This window comes from Macaca mulatta, chromosome 3, assembly GCF_049350105.2.
Source record: "Macaca mulatta isolate MMU2019108-1 chromosome 3, T2T-MMU8v2.0, whole genome shotgun sequence".
NCBI lineage: Eukaryota > Metazoa > Chordata > Mammalia > Primates > Cercopithecidae > Macaca > Macaca mulatta.
Window position 1 is genome coordinate 143,416,195 of NC_133408.1, and position 23,758 is coordinate 143,439,952.

The 23,758-nt window shown below is 35.4% G+C and overlaps 1 protein-coding gene across 1 annotated transcript in view; it reads right to left on the bottom strand.

Annotated features, from left to right (window-relative positions):
- The window catches only part of RELN (reelin), a 510,458-nt gene that overhangs the window by 345,302 nt on the left and 141,398 nt on the right, over nucleotides 1-23,758 (bottom strand). Inside the window, exon 3 of the mRNA XM_028846151.2 lies at nucleotides 16,552-16,687. Coding sequence (XP_028701984.2) covers nucleotides 16,552-16,687 — 136 coding nt within the window. The remainder of the gene's footprint in view (nucleotides 1-16,551; nucleotides 16,688-23,758) is intronic.

Genomic DNA, 23,758 nt, shown 5'->3' on the forward strand with positions numbered 1-23,758 from the left:
CTCTAGAAACACACACACACACACAACTAACGCCTTCCTACAGGATTGATATAACATAGGTTCTACATGAAAATAATTTTATCTAACATTGCAACCATAATTCCAGGGATCTGTAAGACCAACATTCTCTATTCTCCTTTCAGTGGGCCTTGAGAGGCTTCTCCAAACTTGGGGATCATGTAAGCTACAATGACAGTGATTTCTTGAAGATACATCCCATAATTGCTCCTTGAGTCTTCCTCTTGGAATAGAACTGCTAACTCACAGACCACTATTTTGTAAAACAGCTCAGATTACTTTTCCTTGCTTAATATTTCTTTTTTTTCCTTGAGACGGAGTCTTGTTGTGATGCCCAGGCTGGAGTGCAATGATGTTATCTTGGCTTACTGCAACCTCCACCTCCCAGGTTCAAGCGATTCTCCTGCCGCAGCCTCGCGAGTAGCTGGGACTACAAGCACGCACCACCATGCCTGGCTGATTTTTGTGTTTTTAGTAGAGACGGGGTTTCACCATAGTGGCCAGACTGGTCTTGAACTCCTCACCTCAAGTGATCTGCCTGCTTCGGCCTCCCAAAGTGCTGAGATTACAAGCATGACCCACCACGCTCAGCCCCTTGCTTATATTTCTTTATGTTTGTCTACATATTGATTCTGTTTTCCACTCTTCTGCTTACTCATGTATACAATATCACAATTTATTCACATCAAATTAGCATTTCACGCTCTAGAACAGTTTTGTGTCCCCCATAAACTTGAATATTTCACTCTAAATCCTCACTTCTAGGTGATTTATAAAGCCATGAGTTAAGACCAAGGTCAGGCAGATACCCAAAAGAGGAGGACAAGGATCTAAATATGTGGCCAGGACCTCTCTATTTGAGATAATGCTCGCTTTTAATTTAGCAAAAGCAGAGATGGAGGTGAAAAAGACTTTTACTCAGGTGAAAAGGACTTTAAAGGCTTTCCTAAATGGTAGAAATTGTTAATATTAATCATGCTCACATTTATGTTTGTACAAGAAACCATGATGTCAAAGAAAAAATCTGCAGGATTTCCTTTGTGAAACGCTTAGTTATATTTATATTAAAATTTTACTTTCTCAGTGAAGACTATATAGACTATAGAATAAAAAGTGCGGTGGCTCACGCCTGTAATCCCAGCACTTTAGGAGGCTGAGGTGGGCAGATCACCTGAGGTCAGGAGTCTGAGGCCAGCCTGGCCAACAAGATGACACCACGTTTCTACTAAAAATACAAAAACTAGCGAGGTGTGGTGGTGTGTGCCTGTAGTCCCAGCTTTTGGGGAGGCTGAGGCAGGAGAATTGCTTAAACTGGGAGGCAGAGGTTGCAGTGAGCTGAGATCGCACCACTGTACTCCAGCCTGGGTGACAGAGTAAGACTCCATCTCAAAAAAAAAGAAAAAAAAAAGTGAATTTACATAATATAACAAAGCCAATTCTCACTTTTTTAAAAAAGATCAATATGCAGGCACAATCACCTATCAATCACACTAGTGATTCCACTAACTTATATTCTGTTATCTTACAAAAGAAAAAATGGGAATTTTATATTCAAAGTATACAGTTAAAAATATCAAAAGATTTTTTAAAAATAAAAGTATCAGACTAAGAGGTTTACTCATTATTAATTAATACTAGTTAGCTGCAAGGCTATGCATTCCAGGGAGCTTTGGAAAAGAGACAGAATGTGTCGCTTTTCGATTGAATTAGTGTGCCTTACAAAATAAACATTTAAAAGGCATTTATTGAAATTCAACCATGAAATAGAAAATATTGCAAAATGAGAGACAATGTTTTCTTAATTAATGTGATGACTGAGTAATTAGAATAGTGATAGGAACCTGGCATTATCTTATGAGTAATTATGAAACATTATTATACAAGACTCTTACTGTTAAAAGTTGAAAAGTTAACTACTATTAGTCTTTGTAATACTGGCCTTGATACAAAAATCATATACAGTTTTATGCATATGTCTGAGCTTTTCATTTTATCAGGTTGACTTCATAGTTAACCTTAACATAAAAATAACATACTTTCATAATGAAAAGAGCATTAGTTACAAGGTTGTTCTTCACAAAGCTGTACAATAGTGAATACTGGAAACAAGCAAAATGTCCAGAAATAAGACAATGATTATAAATACATTATAATACATCCACATAGAATTTGAGCCAGATGATGTTGTAGATGCATATTTATTGGGAAAACACTCATAATGTAATGTAATGTTAGGGTTTTTTTCAAGCTAGATTAGAAAATAGAATGTATAATAGAACACCAAGTTTGTAAAAACTAAAATTGAACACACACATATTTATTGGGAAACATACATAATGTAATGTTATTTATTTTTTTTAAAGCTAGGTTAGAGAATAAAATGTATAAGAGAAGCTCAAGTTTGTAAAAACTAAAATTCAACACACACACATATCTAGAGAAATATACCCCAAGATACATATTTTTCTTATTTCTGGGATAGTGGAGATATGCATACATGTGTGCATATGTGCAGATGTCAATGTAACCGTGCGTCTTTATACATACATAAATATTTGCTTAGCTGTATTTTATGTATATAGGCATTGCTTTCATAATCAGAAGGTAAAATTAAAACTCATTTTAAAATAAGTTTTACTATCAAGTTTAAATATTAAAATCGATTCTGTTTATGACATATATTTATTTACTGAAATTCTTTTAAATTATAAGTCTAAACTAAGACATTTTGCTTTCTAACCCAAATGTGAAATACAGAAAGACAAAAAAAAAAAAAAAATTAACTCAACACTTTTACAAAAAAACAAAAACAAAAACAAAACTCGGAAAGATACAATGTCTGAAACAGTTGCTAGTGGGGTAAGTATATATTTCAGATATCATACAACCCTTGGATTAAACAACTTAACTTTTTAAAGAAAAGCTTGGTTGGGAGTTACCGAAGTACAATATGGAATTGAAGTTACAGAATAAACACTCTTCAAGAGAAGTCTCTGAGTCCCTTTGATCTTTGGAGAGGTCATCTCCTCAGCCTCCAAATGAGCCATTTAAAAATCCTCCCTTACTATATATTTGTATGAGATATCTGATTGCAGAACAAATCTGAGATACATAGAATGAAATATTTATTTTGCTTTTCAAATAATGAAATATTTGAAAAGCAAAATATAATATTTGAAAATCAGGAATTATTTTCACTGATCAGAATTAAAAATCACTGATCAGAATAAAAATCAGACATCCTTTCACTGATGCCTTAGAGCAGTTATTCATGCTCTGTTTCTTTTAATAAGTTTCTATTTTCCCTAAGTCCACAATTATTGCTTTAATTCTTAATATCCAAGATCTTTAAACAGAAATGAACACTAAACCCTTGCTCCTATTTATAAGTTCTGGTGATGTATGAATATAGATTTAATTGTTCATTTACAAAATATACAATATAAAAATCTCTATAAAACTATCCATTTCAACATATCTTTAAAAAATTTATCCAACGTGGCATTTATTATAAATAAGGAAGTCTGAAAAATATCAGATATTTCATTTAATATCTTAGGGCTAAATAGTACCATTTAAAATTCCCTCAGATAAATTTATTTGGATTTATTTATAAAATTATAAAAGTAGTAATAGCATTTCATTTTAACACCAGAAAGTAATCAATGCCATAGTTGGCATGATACTTAAAAGACCTGATGTTTTCACCTAATGTGATTGTAAGGTACATTTTTCTGTTCCATCTTTCCTTCCCACACACAAATTCATTCCATGTCAAATCCCTTAAATTCCTCTTTTGAAGTTTAAAATTAATTCCCATGATTACTTTTCAATAATCCTCCATCTTCTAAAAATGCAAAATATGTTTATACTTTTTGAGAAATTAGATGACATCCCAAATATCCTATGTGAGTATGTGCTATGCTTTTAAAAAGAAAAACACTCATTCTTAAGAAAAAAATAACCTATTAATCAAGGAGTCTGGTTCTGTAATTAATAAGAACAAGGTAACAATTTGCTTTAAGTGTCCATTCATAATGTTAAATCAGTGTTAAATTATAAAGAATTTCCATGGAAATATACAAGACATCCACCTTGATTTTAAATGAAATTCATTATGAGCAGCTCTATTATACTGAATGGCAAATGAATTCTTAATAATGAGGCACTTGATGTGTTATCCAGAACTGGGGTTGACAAGAAAACCACTTAGCTTCACTTTCTAATAATATTATAGCAAGTAACTGAAAAAAGCACACACACACACACACACACACACACACACACACACACACACATTTAATTTTGAATGGAAAACTTTAAAGCATGTTTATCAAACCTCTAAAAACATTTTTATTCATTTATTTTTTAGTGCTTTACTTATTCGTTAAAAAAAAGTCATATCAAGAGTAATTTAAACAATACTGAACTTTTAAAATATAACGTTTTCTCTGTAGATTTGTCTAAGGTTTTGCTATTTTACAAGCTCATCTTGCCCTTACCATCAAAAGTCCATAACAACAGATGCTACAATAATTAAAAACCTATTACTATAGACTCTTCCATCACATTACAGACTAGGAAAATGAAGGAGGTTTATGGGTGTCCTTGTCTCACTTTATCCACCTCTTCGTGGTTGATGTGTAGGCTTTAATGTGTATCCTTGCACCTCTCCTTCAGCAGGAAGCCTGTCTCTGGGGATCACTTGCAGAAAATAGGACATTGAGTCCATAATTAAAGTAATCTCTTTCCAGGCAGATGCTGCAGTTGGCTCTGTTATCACATATTACAAAAGGCATCTTGAGGGTTATAAAATGTGCAGCAAATAGCTTTGGAGATGAGAAACAGCAATTTTTCATCTAATTTTGATCCATAGACATGTAAGTACTGTATTGCTACTTTTTGGTTTTAAGCCAAATAACTATTATGGTGCTGAGATGAGCCAGGCGGTAACCAAAATTAAAGAATACTTTAGCTTTTATCCTCAAAGTGAGAAAAGCTCTTTTGTAACCATCTTTGCACTTAGCAAATAAGGATGCCATCTCAAATCTGAGCATTAATGCCTGCAGGCGGATTTAGAAGAAAGGCTTATATGGCTTAGCTTTACAGCCACACTTTCAATATATTTACTTAGGTTAAAACCAGGGGTTGATTAAGGGACCTACCATCTTTGCTCCTTTGCAACTACAGTGTACATTTTTAATTAGAAGGCTTTTTGCTGTTTATCTTTCCTGTAAAATTTAGGACATTGCTCTTTGAAATATATGTCAGCCCAGATAACGAATATGCTCATGCTATTCATAATCCCTTCTATAAATACTAATAGTGGAAATACATGGAGGAGATTTGACTAACACATTTTTGTTTCCAGCTTTGAACTCGTCAATGTGGATAACCAAAACCTCACTTTAATATTGTGAGGTGCTAAAATACAGATGGAAATAATAATTTTATTTAGTATTTCTCAGTGCTAAATAAAACATCAATATGCACTGATTTAATTTTAAATAGGTTATCTTATAATTCCAGAAAAGATGTGGCTTACATTTTTTTATTTCCTCAAATTGTTTTTCTTTTAACTTTGTGATTCATGTAAACAAAGTTTTACATGAATTCATGCCATCAATTTAAAAATATTATTAATATTAACCTTTTAAATTTTATATTAGTCTAAATACCATTCAAAAACCATAAAAATCTAATTTAACTATTTATACTTTAGCATATTTAAACCTTCATAATATTTAGAAGAGGCATGTATGCAATGTCATTTAAATTAGTAAAGAAAAACTAACCGCAAATCAAAAATTCAAATTATTGATAAAATTTTGTTAAATTACCAAATTGGTATTTCCAGAGCACCTAAGATACTGTAATATAAAGCTAGCTGTCAGCAGTACATGCCTAAAGGTAGAAATGGCAGAGTATAAACTCTAATTCTATAACACAATCTTCTGGCATATTCGTGCATTTTCCCACTCATGTAAGCATGTATTCATTCATCTATTCAACAACTAATGTTTAAGGAATTACTTTGCCCAAATATTTTCATAATACTACCTGCAATTGAAATATTAGAGATACATACTGAGTATTCTGCCACCTGAAAGACGGGTTTCAATTTTGTATGTTTCCTTCAGCTTAGTCCACATGCAGGTTATTTCATTCTTAGGTAATTGTCCTTTTATCCCTAATAATTTTTTACTTATTTTGTCTGTTATTAATATAGTAACACTAGCCTATCTTTGGTTAGCACTGGCCTGGTATGTTTTTTTCCATCTCTGTACTTTCAGTGTTTTTATGCCATTATGTTAGTTTTATCTCTCAGAAACAGCATATTGCTGTATTTTTGTAATTGCATTCTGAAAGTCACAGTGTTTTGCCTGGTGAATTTAATCTGTTTATATTTATTGTAATTGATAATTTACTTAAAATTATTTGTTATCTTATATTATGCTTTATACTTCTATTTTTTAATTTACCCTTTTCCTTTATTCTGATGTTTTAACTAACTGTTCTTTAATCCTTTGCCCTTCACCTCCCTATTTTTGAAGTTATAATTTTATTTTTGTTCTTTACATTTATATCTTTAACAATCAACTGAGCCCATAACCTTCTTGCAAAATAATTTGATGACATTAGAAAACTTTAATACTGATTTCCTTTTTCCTCCAAAGTATACATTAATGTTGCTTCATATATTTTAGTTATACGTTGCCTTTAAATTCTATCCTAAAATAATTACTGGTATATATGTTATACGTAAATTTATTTGCATGTAAAATGCTGAGAGTTTCTAATGTTCTTACTAATTTCTTTACTCACTATTAATTATTGTATCACACTGCAATTTATTGTATCCCACAGTTTCCTTCTGGGTTTGTTTTGTTTTTACTGAAGGGCATCCTTTAAAAATTTGCTTTAACATGTGCTATGTACAGTAAAAATATCAAACTTACTTTTTAAAAATATATCTTGTTTTGTTTTCATACCTGACTGATACTTTATCTAGGTACAGAATTCTAGGAGGACAATTCACTTTGATGATATTGTTCCATTGTCTTCTGGCATCTCTTGTTGCTAATGAGACCACTGTCAGATTAAATTTATAGGTAATCTGTCTTTTCTATTTTGTCACCTTTGATGTTTTCTGTCTTTGATATACTGAAGGCTTATCATGACCTGTATCAGTAATAATTTATTTTATCTTGCTTAGATAGAAAACACACACATCTTCCTTAGTTCTAGAAAATTTTCTGCCATTATCTCTTCAAATCTGTCTCTCCTTCTAAAACTTCAGTTAGTTGTTAATTTCTTCACTTGGAGTTCTGCACAGATTACTAATGTAAAGCTAGATTCCACCTGTTGAGGGTTTTATCTTCTTATAAGTACCTTATCTTGACCAAAGGCTCCACTCAGATGACAAAATTCTCTGCTGTTTTCCCAGTCAGGTTTCAATCAGTGGGCCCAGTTCCAACTCCCTCTCCTTTCTTATCTCCTGCTGTCTTTTAAGAGGCTCCTGACAATAGCTCTAGGCCCCACGTAGGTTAAAACTCCAGATCTAGGACCTAAATCAGGTTTAAGAGATGTGTAGGCCACCACAATGTCAGTTCCTATTTCTTGACCCAGCTTTGATATATCTCCTTTCTTCTTGAAACCAGTGTTTTCACTTTCTTTCAAAACAGTGTGTGTGTGTGTGTGTGTGTGTGTTTGCTTCATTTTAGCTAGAGGTGCTATTTTATTTCAGTGGCAAGAATTTCTGCTATGCCAATTCAATCTTTCATGATGCCAGAAATCCTCTACGAATGTATTTTTATGTGTTTGAAATTGTACCACATAAACAAATATTTTGTTTATGTCACTTGATATTCCAAGCATCTCTCATTGCTATACTATCTTCATAAATACTAATTTTTAAAAGCAATACAAAGTGGTAGTATAGAATGGTGGTTTAAAGGACATGTTTTAGATCAAAACACACCTGTCTTTGTGAGCTCTTTCTTGAAGCTCTTCCTTCAATAACAGGTGGTTCTAGGAGAGTAAAGGAACTTAGTAGGCTGCCTGGTATACCAGTACTCAATAATTAAAGTTTCTTTTTTTATTATTATTACTATTATTACCATCATTATCATAAAATGGAGTTTCAAATTCCATTAATGTTCATTTTCATATTAATAATTAGTCTTCCAGACTAGCTATTTTTTAATATTAGGTACATGACAGTAAGTTTTCATGCATAAGGGCACATTTGAAAAGATGTAGAATCTAAAACCTTGTAGCAGGGAAGAGGAAGATCAGCAAGGGGAAAGCAGGGACTGAGATCCAGGCATAGGGGCAGGCAGAGGAAAATGCCTTAGCCCAAGGCAGCCAAAGGGCAGCACTAAGTCCTGGGCACTGTAAGGGATGATAACTAGAGGCAATTCTCACTTGTCATATTTGGCTACCATTGCCCATAAAATAAAAAACCATAGAAACTGTTGCACTGGCAAATAAAACTAAAATGAACAATTAGGTAAGCAGCTCTTTCCGTCTTATTTGGTGAGTTTAGAAGTTATGATGGTTCAAGTTCACATAACAATGGCAAAAAACTTAGTTTTGCTTTCTTCCTTCTATGTGTCCTTTGAATTGCATGATTAATTTCTGTAAATGTCATGGTAATATTTGGGGAAAAGATAACTCAACATATTATCTAATCTTATGCGATACAACAGAACTTTCTGTAATAATGGAAATGTTCTATATTTGTGCTGTTCAATAAAATAGTCACTAGCCATATGTGGCTACTGAGAACTCAAAATGTGGCTGGTACAACTGAGGAACTGAATTTTTTATTTAATTTTAATGAATTCAAACTTAAATAGCCACACATGGCTTATAGTATCATGTTAGAAAGTATGGTGCTAAACAAGTTTTAGAATGTATGTGTGTATGTGTGTGTGCTTATATGTGTGCTGTGGTTTAAATGTGTACCTCAAAGTTCGTGTGTTGGAAACATGATCCCCAATGCAACAGTGTTGAGAGGCAGGACCTTTAAGAAGTGATTAGGTCATGACAGCTCTGCCGTCATGAATGGATTAATGCCATTATTGTGGGAGTAGAGTAGGTACCTCAGGAGTGGGTTCCTGATAAAAGGATGAGATGGGCCCCTTTCTTCTTTCAGGCATGCTCAGTTTCTGCCATGTGATGCCTTCCACCACGTTATGACACAGCAAGAAGTCCCTCACCAGATGCAGCCCCTTAATCTGGGACTTCCTAGTCTCCAGAACCATGAACCAAAAATCTTCTATTGTTCATAAATGATCCTGTCTCAGGTATTCTGTTACAGAAGCACAAAACAGACTAAAACAATGTGTGTGTGTGTGTGTGTGTTTCTGTATACACACATACATGTCTATATATCTAAATAGGTCACAGAGGACAAAAGTTCTTTAAAAAATTCTTATCTGTAAGAAGCAATCAGTTTTATTTCACATTTGTAATAAGACTTTAGTATACAGAGACTTTACTAAAAATAGAGCTTAATAATATGCTGTTGCTAGTATCCAAATAACTATACTGGCAAACCATAGAGTTGTTGCTGCCATGGGAAAAATTTATTCACCTGTTTCTCAGACGTCTTTGTCATCAATGTTTTTGACTGTGTAGGCAGTTTGGAAAAATGAAATTTCACATTTCTAAAACTGGTTTAATCAATTCTAATAATAGGGAAATAACCCAAATCTCTGCCCACACCTCATTTAAAAAATTTCTACTCGATTTAGAGAACGTCTAATAATTATAATAGATAAAAATTTTAGATTTACTGACTTTGGTCTTTTTGCTTTCACAAATGTCCTATGTGGTTTCAAGTAAGAAGTGCCAAGTACAATAGTAATCCCATCTTAACCACAAAGCCTTGTAATAAGGAACATCTTGTGGATACCAAGTTCAGTCCATTTACTTGAGTGATCTCCATAAGTTCTCACACCATTACGTTACATGAGAGGAAAATAAAGGAATAGGTTGTTTTGCTATAGCTTTTTATTTTTATTTTTTATTTTTTGCTTCTAGCTTCAACATCAGGAAAAAACTAACATTTTTCTCTAAAAAATAAAAAAGCAGAGATTAAAAAAAGGAAGAAGAGCAAATCTGCTAACACAACTATTTGCTGCAGCATAAAATTCCATAGAAACAGGTACTTCTTTGGACCCTCGTTAAAAAATATTTTATTACTGGAATAGAAAATTTTCCCACGGTAAAGCAGTTCCACTTCTCTGATGGTCTTATGATTTTGATGTAAAGCAGCATCCTGCGGAGATGCCAGAAGATTCCCCTAATATAACCTGTGCTGTTTATACCATGACTTCTTGGAAGGCGGAGGAGACAGGAAAGGAGAAAAGAGGGGGGAAAATGAAGGGAATAGCTTTGCTCACTGAATGTCTTAAAATAGATATGTTGTACAATTAATATAACAAAAATAATTTTTTCAAGCCCTCTTGGAGATGTATTGACATTTTATCTCAACCATACTTCCTAAAATTAAAAACTAAATCCCTAAGAAGCATTCTGACCTCAAGCATTTGACCATTTGCCAAAGTGTTGACACATAAGAACACACATTAGTCCCTGAACTTAGACTTTCTCCATGTTCATGCCTAACTGGCTATTTAAATGTGATGAAAAACAGGGGCCTATGAGGAAGTAAGAACTATCAGTTAGGATCCTAGTTATTTACCTTTAAGGCTAGACAATATTTTTTTTTATCTTGTCATATAGAGGTATATTTTTAAGCAGCACTGAAATTGTCTCAAGTTGGGAGATGTCCACTTAAAAACAGAAAACCAGACCATCAGAAAAAAAAAAAAAAAAGACATGATTTAAAAGAAAGATGAAATTTCCCCTTTAGAAAACAGCATATCTGGTTTTATCTCGTTGCATAGGTACAATCATTTCAGACTTAAATGGGAGGTAATTTATTTTTGCAGTAAGCTATGTATAATCTAGAAAGTAAAAGAACATTTGTCTGCATCCATTGTTGGCATCTTTATCCATAGGTATGAATGCACTTCCAATAAACACACCCATGGGGGAATCCCTGATCTTATTTCAAATGTTTAAGTAACAAGGCAAATACATCTGTGATGTGTCCGTCTGATGAAAGGAAATAAATGGACAACCACACTATATTTTCTCAAGAATTCTCTAGACAGTCTTGAATGGCTCTCATCAAAAATTAAAGGCATCTGAGATACACTCAAGGCAGCACTTCGAATCTCTGCATCTGTATTATTACTTTGAGCCTGGCAGGTGTTCAGAAAGTGCTAGTGTCTTCAATTTTTTAAATGATTTTTTTTTTGCCTTCTTGTTTAGTGTACTTTAAGAAAACTATCCCTCTAGGAGATACTTTCTTTAACATATCAAATGTTCAAATATGATCCTCTTATGTTCCTCTTTGCTGACCAAAGTTCATTATTTGTCCATGCTCAGTATCTTAAATAGAATATTGCTTGGTTTATTCTGTTTTCAGTTTTGAGAAAGTTCACATAAGATTAAATCATCACTAATCTAGGCACAAATCTGATCTTCTTTTATGTTCCATTTTAATCCTAATATTATGCTAGTATCTCTGTCTAGACAGTTAAACCTAAACCTAATTGTGATGAATTTTGCCTGTAATTCACACATTCCCCATATGAAATTCCCTTGTGATGAAGGATAGGACATGATCAATATCCATATATCATACATATCAATATTAAACCCATGTTCTTCATATTTCAGAATTTTAAAGTGGCACCTCTCATTATTTGAATGAATTCAATAATATTCCTATATTCACATAGAGATAGATTTCAAAAGTAGATAGGAAACACATGTGGGTCACCTGGAAAACTTAGAGAGATTCTGATACCATACTGCAAACTCTTACTTAATTTTCATTGTATGACTATTGTATTTTACCATGATAAAATAGACAAGTGATCATTTTAAAGGCAAATGGAGTGAAGTAGCAAAATCACCTGCTTTGAAACCAGACTGCCTTTGAATCCAGGCTGTGTCACTCACTAGGTGAGTTACCTTGGGCCAGTGATTTAACATCTCTGTCCTTCAGTTTTCTCATCTGCAAACTGAGATAATAATAGTACTGACTTTACAGAATCACTGAGAATTAAATGGATTAAAAGAGGTAAATAGAATAGTGGCTGGCACACTGTAAAATTTCAAAAATATTATTAATGTTGTAGTTGTTATTTTACAACCCCCTTTCCCTGCTAGTTTCTTACTAATTTTTAGGGTTAGATGGCTTGGAGATTGACTGACTTTCTTTCTTCTGTCTTTCCTTCCCTCTTTCCTCCTCTCCCCTCTTCCTCCTCCTCCTTCTTCTTTCCCTTCCCCAAACCCCTTTGGACTTGGGGGTAGGGGATTGATATCCAATAAGTTTGGATGATTAACTGCCTCTTTTAACTTGAGACTTACTAGTCACTAAAGACTATAATCAGATATAAAAGTGAAAACAAATTATACTGCCACAGGATCTGAATACCCAGCAAATCTTGAATTAAAATTAACACTTCAAATATAAATTTTATCAACAGGTGTCATAAAAGTAATGATAAAATAATTTTGGTCATTTTTCTATATTTGTACCAGTATAGCCATCACTTTATCCTGAAATCATCCACTCCTCTGTGTCTCCCACTTGATTATTTTTAACAAGAAAGGCCATAAACAGACAGCCCAAATGACTATGTGGCTAAGTGGTTTACCAGTAAAACACAGTTTATTCAGACAACACGCCTCTTACTCTTCACTGGGAAAGGCAAACACAGCACGTTATATAATCATCTTGAATTTCAGTTCAAATGCTTCCTAATTCTTACTATGGGATTTTAAAAAAAGGATTTTAAATAGGTAACTAAGGTTTCAAAAATCACAGAGTTTGCATCATACATTGGCTGTACTAAAATGAGATTGCAGAATTGACTGTAGTGTCAATTCAACTGCCAGCATTAGAAAGACCATGTAAATGGTAAATGATAAATGTTCATTTCTGGGTTTCTTCCAGTACAACGCACCATTAATTGTAAGACGTTAAAAAATAAGCACTGCCAATTATAATTGTAGGATGCCATCAAATGTAAAATACAACCCTACTTCAGAGATGCCAAAATGTAAAAAATACCAACAAAACTGTATCTTATAATCAATGAAATACAGTATCATTATTAGCTACTAACAAATATTTATTAAGAGCATTCTATTGGTCTATAGTTCAGCATTAGAAACTATTAGGTGTATAAAAATATTACACACAGTCCCTGATCTTAAAATTCAGTTAGTAAAAGAAAACAAGCGTGTGGAAAATTAAATAATGGTATGAGTTAACTAATAATATCAAAAAGTCATACAGAATATACTACAAAATCATATAAGCATGGCTAAAGTTTAATTTCTAAGAAACAATATTTCTTACCTTAAAAAGTAAAATCCTTAATTTTTGAGGTTAATCAGAAAAGAGAATCATGATATATTTACCTTCAAATGCCAGAGGCTTTGTGTGTTTTTTTCAGTTTAATATTTAAAATTAACATTGAATATTAGCAGTCCTCTTCAAGGATTCCTGGGCAGTTGCTAATTACAGATACTAACTCTTACATATAGCTCTACTGAATATGTAATAAATATTATGGTAAAGAATAAAGGTAAAAAATTGCAAAAATTTAGTTCAGAAAATTTTAAATAAATTGCTTCAGTGGCCCATGTTCAATTTTAACTTCTCCTGTACTCGCTCACAAACTGAGTAGGAAGAGATCAACAAAATCATCTTGCCCACAAAGGGAGCAGCTACTCCATGTAGCTTTCAACATTATCATGGCTTATGATAAAAAGGACTTAACCATTTGTCAAGAATGTTAAAAAGTGCAAACTGTATCATCAAAATTATACTGAGAGATATGGGTGAGGATGTGTAAACTTTTTTGTAGCCAGTAAAAACTCTGACTAAACTGTATTTTTCCAACTAACTGCTAAGAAAACATTGTTTGAATTTAAGACTTAAAATACCTAAGTTATTTCTCAGAAGAAAATAGAGTTTTATATCTCAAAAGTAGTGAGATCATAAGCTAACAAATATCAGTCTTAAACAGATTCAATTAAAAACACATCCATTTGGAAGTAGGCAGTTCTTTATTGCTGATATAGATATACTTTGTGTTTTGTCTTTCAAACAAGCAACTTTTATTTTACATTAAGAAGTTATGCATGGCAAGAATTCAATTCATCCTTGCAAGTGCCAATATGCGTAAGAGAAAACATACCAAAAGAGTCAGTGATCACTATTAAGTTAAAGGTAATGACAACATTGACCATCATATAATTCAAGGGGAATTTTCTTTGACATCTTATATATAAGACACTAGCAACTAATGGAGAATCAAAAAGAAATATGAATTTGTCTCTGTCCAATCTAACATAAAAGACAATAACTTAATTCAAACAACTATATAGTAAAATATAATCAGCACTACAATAGAGTTATAAGCAAAATGTGACTATACACATCAATGTTGTTGTTGATACCTTGGCAAGTTTTACAGAAGAGTTGGAATTTAACACAGGTCTTTAAGAATAGGTAAGATTTTAACAATTGAAGTTGAGACTGAAAAGCATTCCAGGCCAAGGAAAAGGCATGGAGAAAGAAAGTTATAGAATCTGTAGGGAACTGTAGGAAGGCCTGCCAGTTCGGGCTCCACCAGGAGGTGTGTGCCAAGGGAGATAAGAGAGAAGATAATAAACAAAGACATTGGAAGAGCCTTCAAACCTATGCTAAAGGTTTGGTCTTCAGAAAGGAGTTTTAGACTTAGCCAAATTTTGAGTAATCAAGGCTGCACTTTCAGAAGATTAACTGGACAACAATATGCAGGATATACTGAAGGAAAAATGGGCTAGAGGTGAGCAGGCAGACAAGTTAGGAAGCTACTGCAATCATCTTAGCAAAATATACTGGAAGGAAAAGGTTCACTTATAAAAAACTTTCTGAGGGAGAAAATGATGGGTTTAAATATCAACCAGTTATGTGAGATGAGTCTGATGTTGGCAGCTTGGGTAACTCAGAGGATAGGCAGAAAGAGTATATATTTCAGTGATGTCTGACCCATAGAAACCCCAGACACTGAACTGTTTGTCATCAAGAGGGAAGAAAAGGCAGTGGTAAATTTTAGAGTACACAGGTTTTACGGGATTTTGTCTGAGCAGAAAGTCTGAAGAGAAAACCATTCAAGATGCCTTCCAGCTCTACTTTGCTTGACTGCCCATAGAACAGCTGTTTCTGAACTGCCTTTGACTTTACACCATTGGCTTACTCATCTATTTGACAAATATTTAGTGAGGGCTGACTATGTGCCAGGGACTGTTCTAGACAGTTGGGACAAATCAGTGAAGAAAACAACCACCACCAAAAAACAAAAAAACAGACAAAAAATTCTTGCCTTCAAGGGGCTTGCATTTTAGTAGGAAGTGACAAATGAGAAACAATGTTTGTAACTAAATAAGTGAAGGATATCATGTATTAGAAGTTTAAAAATGCTATGGGGGGAAAAAGGAACCCTGAATAAGAAGGATGAGGCATGGTGACTGTGGGGTAGGGATAGGGGTTAGGGGTATAGTCTCTATCAAGAGATGTCACAGTCACAGCCTTGGAACCATAGTATAGTGTTTATCTAAGGATGCTCTTGAGAACACTGCTCAAAACCTCCTCTAGTTTCCTCTAAATGAAAGCACCTGGGAGAGCTGTTAGGTTCCTGTAGAGTACCTGACTTCTGGCCACCACGAATTCCCTAACCGATCACATTTTCCTCTTGGCACTAATGGCCAGAAAGCTCAAAGCTAAATTTGTGGTCTTTTTCCAAAAGGTAGGTAAGGCCTTATAGCATGTTGTAACCTGTTTTCACCATATTTTCTGAACATTCATTTTCCAATTGCCCTGATTTACTCGATTATTTTTGTCTTTTAAAAATTGATATTTATTGCATATATTTATGGAGCACAATGTGATGTTTTCATATATGTTTACATTTGTGAAGATTAAATCAAGCAAATTAACATATCCATTACCTCACATATTTTTTTGTGATATGGATGTTTAAAATCTCTTTTAGCAATTTTGAGATATGCAATACATTAACTATAGTCACCATGCTGTGCAGATCTCCAAATTTACTTTTCCTAACTGAAACTTGGTACCCTTTGAACAATTTCTCCCTGTTCCCCAGGTCCCCTACCCTCCCGTCCCACCAATTCACTTACTTTTATTTTATTGTGTACTTTTGTCAGCTAAAATCCAATTTAGACTTTTGGAGGTACACATAAATATGCAAAAATAAACTGCTAAATTTACTTTTTAAAAAAGTTTTAACCTTTTTTGACAAAATTAGTGACTTTAATTAAGGTTAAATCTGTCAAAATAAAACACTAAATAGTTACTCTATATGTAATCCCATGAGAAGTCCTAAGTATTTGCCTTCTGTACGTATTGCAGACACTTTGGGTACTCACATGAAATTAACACAGCCTGTGCCCGCAGGTGGAGCAATCCAGATGAAGCTGAGGTTGGTTGTGGGCAGGTGACTCACGTGAGAGGCCACCACACTGCACATAAACTGGTTACCAAACTGGTGGTCAGACATGATCCCTGAGAGAAAGGAAGGAGAATTGTTACAAAGACAACAAAACAAACATCTGCCTATCACGGCATCACAGTATTTTCTGAATATTTTTCTTTCATGTTAAGGTTCTATGCTATTTGGCTTCCCAATAAGTTATGTAATTTTTCACTTTTTATTGCTACAGGGAAATTAATCATTTAAAATATTATTGTTAAAGGAGTGACCTGCTGGAATCATTGCTATAGTATTTGCTTTGCCTTGATTTTGTTGATTGGTCTTTGCCTATCACCAAAAACCAACAGGACCAACCTGCAGTTGAACAAGGTTAGGTTTATTGGAACCGTCTGCAGCAAGAGAGACCAAACGGCATAGGGAGGTGGGAGGCATCTCAGTAAAAGGATGTCAGGAGAGGCTTGTTAAAATATTTAGGCTTGTGTTAGGTTATTTCAGAGGGCAGGTTGATCAGGTTTGCCTGGAAAACTCCCCAGTCCTATTCAGGAGGTTTCAAGAAAAGGTCCTTTGCCTCTGGATTTGGGGCTATCACAAAGTAGAGGCAATCTTTTCACTGAGTATCTTAGTTTGTTGTTGTTGTTTTAATCTCAGAGGCATGAGGAATGGGGTGAGGCTAAATCTGTGACTGGCAGAAAAGCAACAGCAGTCCTATGTGCATGGAGGGGGATGTTGGTCACTTTGTGGTTTGCTTCATGTTCTTAGTCTTGTCTGTGTTCAGGTATGTTACAGAGCGGTCTTGATTTTGCCTTATAACATCACAGTTGTAAAGTGGTCTTGTGTAATGTCGATGTTCTGTGAATTGTTCATGTTCAAAATGAGAACATCGTGGCCTAGCTGTGAGCAGGTCAGCTCCAAGCTGAGCTATCAGGGGATGCTTTTCTTTTTTTCATAAGGTGATTATCTTAGGTGTATCTCAGATATAAAATAGTAATAAATAACTCAAAAATTAAAAAACAACCAAATTAACAAATGGCCAAAACACCTAAACAGTCATCCCACCAAAAATGATACACAGATGACAAATAATCATATGAAAATATATTCAGGATCGTATGTCATTACAGAACTGCAAATTGAGACAATAATGAGATACCACTACACTCATATTAGAATGTCCCAAATACGGAATACTGACAACACCAAATGCTGGTGAGGGTGCAGAGCAACAGAAAGTCTCATTCATTGCTGGTGGGAATGCAAAATGGTACAGCCTCTTTGGAAGACAGTTTGGCAGTATTTTTACAAAACTAGACATATTTTTACCATATGATGTAGCAGTTGTACTTCTTGGTACTTATCCAAGTGAATTGAAAACATATGTCTGACAAAAACCTGTACATGGATGTTTATAGCAGCCTTATTCATAATTGCCAAAAGTTGGAAGCAACCAAGATGTCCTTCAGTTGGTGAATGGATAATGTGGTACATCTAGACAATGGAATGTTATTCAGCACTAAAAAGAAATGATCTATGCAGCCATGCAAAAACATAAAGGAAATTTAATATGCTTATTACCAAGTGAAAGAATCCAATCTGAAAAGGCTACATAGTGTGTAATTCCAACTGTATGACATTATGGAAAAGGTAAAACTATGGAAACAGTAAAAAGATCAGGGGTTGCCAGGAGTTAAAGAGTGAGGTAGGCAGGATGAACAGAAAGGGCAAAGAGGATTCCTAAGGGAACGAAACGACTCTGTATGATACTGTAATGGTGGATATGTATCATTATAAATATGTCCAAATGCATAGAATGTACACACCAAGAGTGAACACTACTGTAAACTATGGACTTTGAGCAATAATGACGTGATGATGTAGGTCACTGATTGTACCAAATGTACCAAGGATGTTGACAGTAGGTCAGATTTTTTTGTGTGTAGGGATGGTGGGTGTATGGCAACTCTGTGCTTTTTATTCAATTTTGCTGTGAACCTAAAGTTTCTCTAAAAAATAAGTTTATTTTTTAAAAAAAATTACTAAAAGCTTTGCCAGAAATGGGAAGTTAAATTTTAAATTTCTTTCATTTACTGGCTCTGTGACCTTGGACAAATGACTTACCCTCTTTGAGATCAGTTTTCTTGTCTGTAAAATGGAAATACCATGCCCTCTATACCTTGAAGTTGCTGTGAGTAGTAAATGACCCAATACATATGACCACACCTAGTATCCTATCTGGAAGCAGTGGGCTCTCACAAATGTTGATTTTCTTCCTGCCTACCAGAGTGATCTTTCTAAAATATAAACTTGTTCACACTGTTAATATTTCCCTTTAAAAAACTCTCAACGACCCCCCCACCCCCGTTTTTTTTTTTTTTACGACAGAGTCTCCCTCTGTCACCCAGGCTAGAGTGCAATGGTGTGACCTTGGCTCGCTGCAACCTGCAATCTCCGCCTCCCGGGTTCAAGCGATTCTCCTGCTTCAGCCTCCCGAGTAGCTGGGATTACAGGTGCCTGCCGCCACAGCCGGCTAATTATTTTTGTATTTTTAGTAGAGATGGGGTTTCACCATGTTGACCAGGCTGGTTTTGAACTCCTGACTTCAAGTGATCCACCCAGCTTGGTCTCCCAAAATGTTAGGATTACAGGCTTTAGCCACTGCGCCTGACCAACTCCATATTGTTTATAGCTGCACTGTCTAATATGGTAGCTGCTAGCCACAGCAATTATTTAAATTAATTAAAATTTGATACAATTAAAAATTCAGTTCTTCAATTGCACTGGCCACATTCCACATGCTCAATAGCACATGTGGCTCATGGCTGCCACACTGGACAGCACAGAACAGAACATGCCCATCATCACAGAAAGCTCTATCGATGGCACTGGCCATCAGTAAGACTCTGAATAATTAAGACTCTGAATTTGCCTCTCCCTGCCTTCTCCAACCTCAGCTTCAGCACTTCCCACCCCCATGTCTTGCCCATCCTCTTGCACTTTGCACACCCAAAATACCAAATGAACCCTCCTCTATCTTCGTACAAGCTGTACCCTCTACCTAAAATGCTCTCTCTCCTCCACTGCTCTCAAACACCTGACAGATCCTACATGAAGATGTGGTTCACTTTCTGCTTTTTCAAGCCTCTCCTGTCCATTTCCAAGCAAACCCAGGTAACTGCCCCTATAGGTCCCCACTGAATCTTTTACTTAACTCCAACGCAGCACTTAGCCCAAGGCATTTGGAATGTTCTGTTTCCTAACTTTCTTTACTTCTCAAGCACCTTAAAAGCACAAAGCAGGTCTACCAATCCACACTCCTCTAGCATCTAGTACCTTACACATAGTCAAACATTCATTTTTGTTATATTTTGGCCTTTGGTCTCTTGCTTTCCTTTGAAAGGATTCCTCAACCCCCAAGATTTAAAAAATATTCTCCTATGTTTTCTTTCTACTATTTTATTTTCATATTGACATCTTTAATGTTTCTGAATGTTATTTTGTTGTGTGGTACAAAGCAAGGATTTGACTTTTCCCTAAATGGTCTTAGGTTCCCACCATTCTTCCCCTGGCATATCATGTTACTCTTCACAGGTTTCTCTGTCCTGTCTCACTCCCATGTTCCACTAAAATGATTTCTCTGAAAGGCATACATGATCACGTCAATTCCCGTGACATCTCCTTAAATGGCTCCCATCAGATTCTAGAGAAATACTAACTTCTTAGCATCAGTTAGAAGATGTGGGACAATCTGACCCCCACTTGCTCTGCCTGTACACACTTGCCATCCTTTGCGAACCAGCGATGCCATCACTCTCAAGCACTAGTGGCTGAGCCACCCTCGCTCATACCTCTAAGCACATGCTCTGCTTTCAACACAACAGGCCCCAGACTTTTGCTCTCCTTCCACCCATCCTTCTTCTCTACTAGGCTAACTTCTATGTGCTGTTCAAGGCAAGGCTCAATGTAGCCTTTGTTTAACACCAAACATTGAGAGAAGTCACTTACTATGCTAGGCCTAATGATGCAATCTGACATGGCCCACTCCTCAAAGACTTTCCTCACTGCCCCTCCCTCTCTCACTGCGCACTTGCTGCCCACTCACTGCCCCTGCCCCATGTTTGGATAGGTTTCCTCCCTCTGTGGCATCAAAGCAGTTCATACATCCCTTTATCACAGCCCTTGACCATCTCCCCAAGTTGTCCATGAGGGATACCGCCTTTAATCTTTATATCCCAAGTGCCTGCCACAGTGTCTTGACATACCACAGATTCTCAAGAAATATTTTCTGAATACACAGAAAGGGTAAAGACTGTAAGAAAGAAAAGAAGAAGTAATTTCGGAATAAATACAACTTATAATACAAATTATTTATTCAGGAGCAGGACTGAAAAAAAAGACGACAGAAATTATAACACACATTTCACATTAACTAAATGCAATAGAATATTCTACAGTATAAAGTTGTTCAGCATAGGTCATAACTGGTCTAAAATATAGAAAAACAAATCTATGTTTTGACGTATCCAAATGTTCTTTTTCCCATGCAAGACTCTATGTTTTTAAGCTGAATCCTGAGACAAAAATCATCAAGCCAGAGAAATCACAAGTTTGGGGAGAATACGAGAGTCCCAGGAAAATCACAGAGTGCCCAAGGAGACTCAATAGCGTGACTCAGGAGCTGCCACTCCCCTCCGGTCAGGCATAAAGCAGGGATCCAGTGTATGGAAAATGACAAGTCTACAGGAGTCTGCCTGGCCAAAAAGGAAAACAAAGTCCTAGCCACAGTCCTGTGGGAAGGAAAACAAATTAAACAAAATAAGGTTTCAGCATTATAGAGCCTTAGTAACAGGACTTATGGTCAAATGCTTCCTGATTTCTCAAAACCCCTCTTTGAAAATGAGTCAATGTCTAGGCCACATATTGCTTGACAATTTTGTAAGTTGCCACCTTAATGCCCTACCTTGGGTGAATATGCCATAGAACGATATTCTTGCAATCTAACATTCTAGCATAGTCCTCCCAGTTGGCTGCCCGGTGGCATCAGGAGAAGAGATTTAATAAATACTGTTAACCAGAGATTCTGAGTTAACTGTTTTGAAGTATGGTGTGGGTATTGAGATTTTTTTAAAGCTCACCAAGCAATTCTGATGTCTAGTCAATAATTTGTGTTAAAAATGTGCCTTAGTCCTGGCTAACACGGTGAAACCCCGTCTCTACTAAAAAAAATACAAAAAACTAGCCGGACGAGGTGGCGGGAGCCTGTAGTCCCAGCTACTCGGGAGGCTGAGGCAGGAGAATGGTATAAACCCGGGAGGCGGAGCTTGCAGTGAGCTGAGATCTGGCCACTGCACTCCAGCCTGGGCAACAGAGCGAGACTCTGTCAAAAAAAAAAAGAAAAAAAAAATGTGCCTTAGTAAAATGTGTAGAATTCAGGACTTAGAGTAATACTATTCATATCATAATGGTATCAATGTGCAGTTTGAAAACAGCCAACAATATCTTACATAATGTCTCTGGTGGTAACACAAAATAACCTATCCTCTCATTCACTAATCCTAAAACCATCCCAAACATGTATTCTCTGGACTTTTCTATGCAACTTCAAACACTATGACTATACGATGGTCTTTGCTTTTTTGTTTTCTTTTAACATAGAGCACTGGCATATTATATTGCAACACATTGTAATTGGCACTTTCTTTGAGAACATGTAAACATTGGCCAGAGTTGCAACTATTAGAAATAGATTTATCTAAAATCAACCAGCAGGAAGAAAATTATTTACAGAATTCCTATTTTGCATCAAACATTGTGTTAGGTTCTATGGAGGTATATAAAAGAAATAGAGAACATAGTCCTTGCCCTGATATGACTTGAGCTGGGAAGAAAAAACTGGAATAAACTAACATCTTAAATAAAGCAGCTAGAAAAGAAGTAAGTGCTACTTGGGTGATATTGATAAAAAACACAAAATAAGAGTGAAAAGTTATTAATAAGGACAATTATAACAATGACAGCTAATGCTTATTAGGCACTTACTATGACCCGGCACTACTCTAAGTGCTTCAAAAATATTAACTTACTTAAGGCCCTTCATACCCTATGAGATAGGAGTGTTAGGTTCTCCATTTTACTAATTAAGACACTGATAAAATGGAGTGATATGGTTTGATACTGTAATGTCATGTTTAATGATAATTCCCAGTGTTGGGGGACAAACCTGGTGGGAGGTGACTGTATCATGGAGGTGGATTTCCCCCTTGCTGTTCTTGTGATCTTGAGTTCTCACGAGATCTGGTTGTTTCAAAGTGTGTAATACTTCTCCCTCTCTCTCTCCTGCCGGCCATATGAAGATGTACTTGTTTCCCCTTCACCGTCCACCATGATTGTAAGTTTCCCAAGGCCTCCCCAGGAGAAGCCTGCACAGTTTATAGAATCGTGAGCCAATTAAACCTGTTTTCTTTATAAATTACCCAGTCTCAGGTGGTTCTTTATAGCAGTATCAGAATGGACCAATACATGGAGATAAAAGAATCTGTTTATGTTCATTCAGCAAGTGTACAAAGTAGCCTGGATTCCAGTCAGTGCCCTCAGTCAGAAATGGCTCCTATTGGAGTGTGAGACTGGAACTGAGTCTTAAAGAAAAAGCTAAGATTTCCCATATTTGTTTTTATTTACACAAAGCAGCAGAGTATAACCCAGAGATGGTTACCTCAGTTCTGTCACACACTACTGTATGACCTCTCTCAGGGCACCCCCTCTCAAGCTTCATTCTGACATCTCTAAAATGCTGGTCATGATCACTAAGACCCCCTCCTCATTGTAATCTCTGAGTACAATTTAAATGAATACAAGAAAAATGGGAGAACATTACACAAAGGCAGAGATAATGAGCAAGGGTGCATACATAAATTGAGAACTAGGAGAATGAGAGAACTCAGAATCAGCTTCTCATGTTCTATGAAACACAATTTACTGCATCCACCATGGTGATCTTTTTAATGCCTTTTGTACCATGACAGACATATACCACCTAATTAATATATGTAAGTTGGAAACCATTCTTGGGATAACTAAAACATTGAATTTGATAATAAATTTAAATTTACATGCAGCTTTCCCTGCTGCATGCTGAATAATAGGATCCA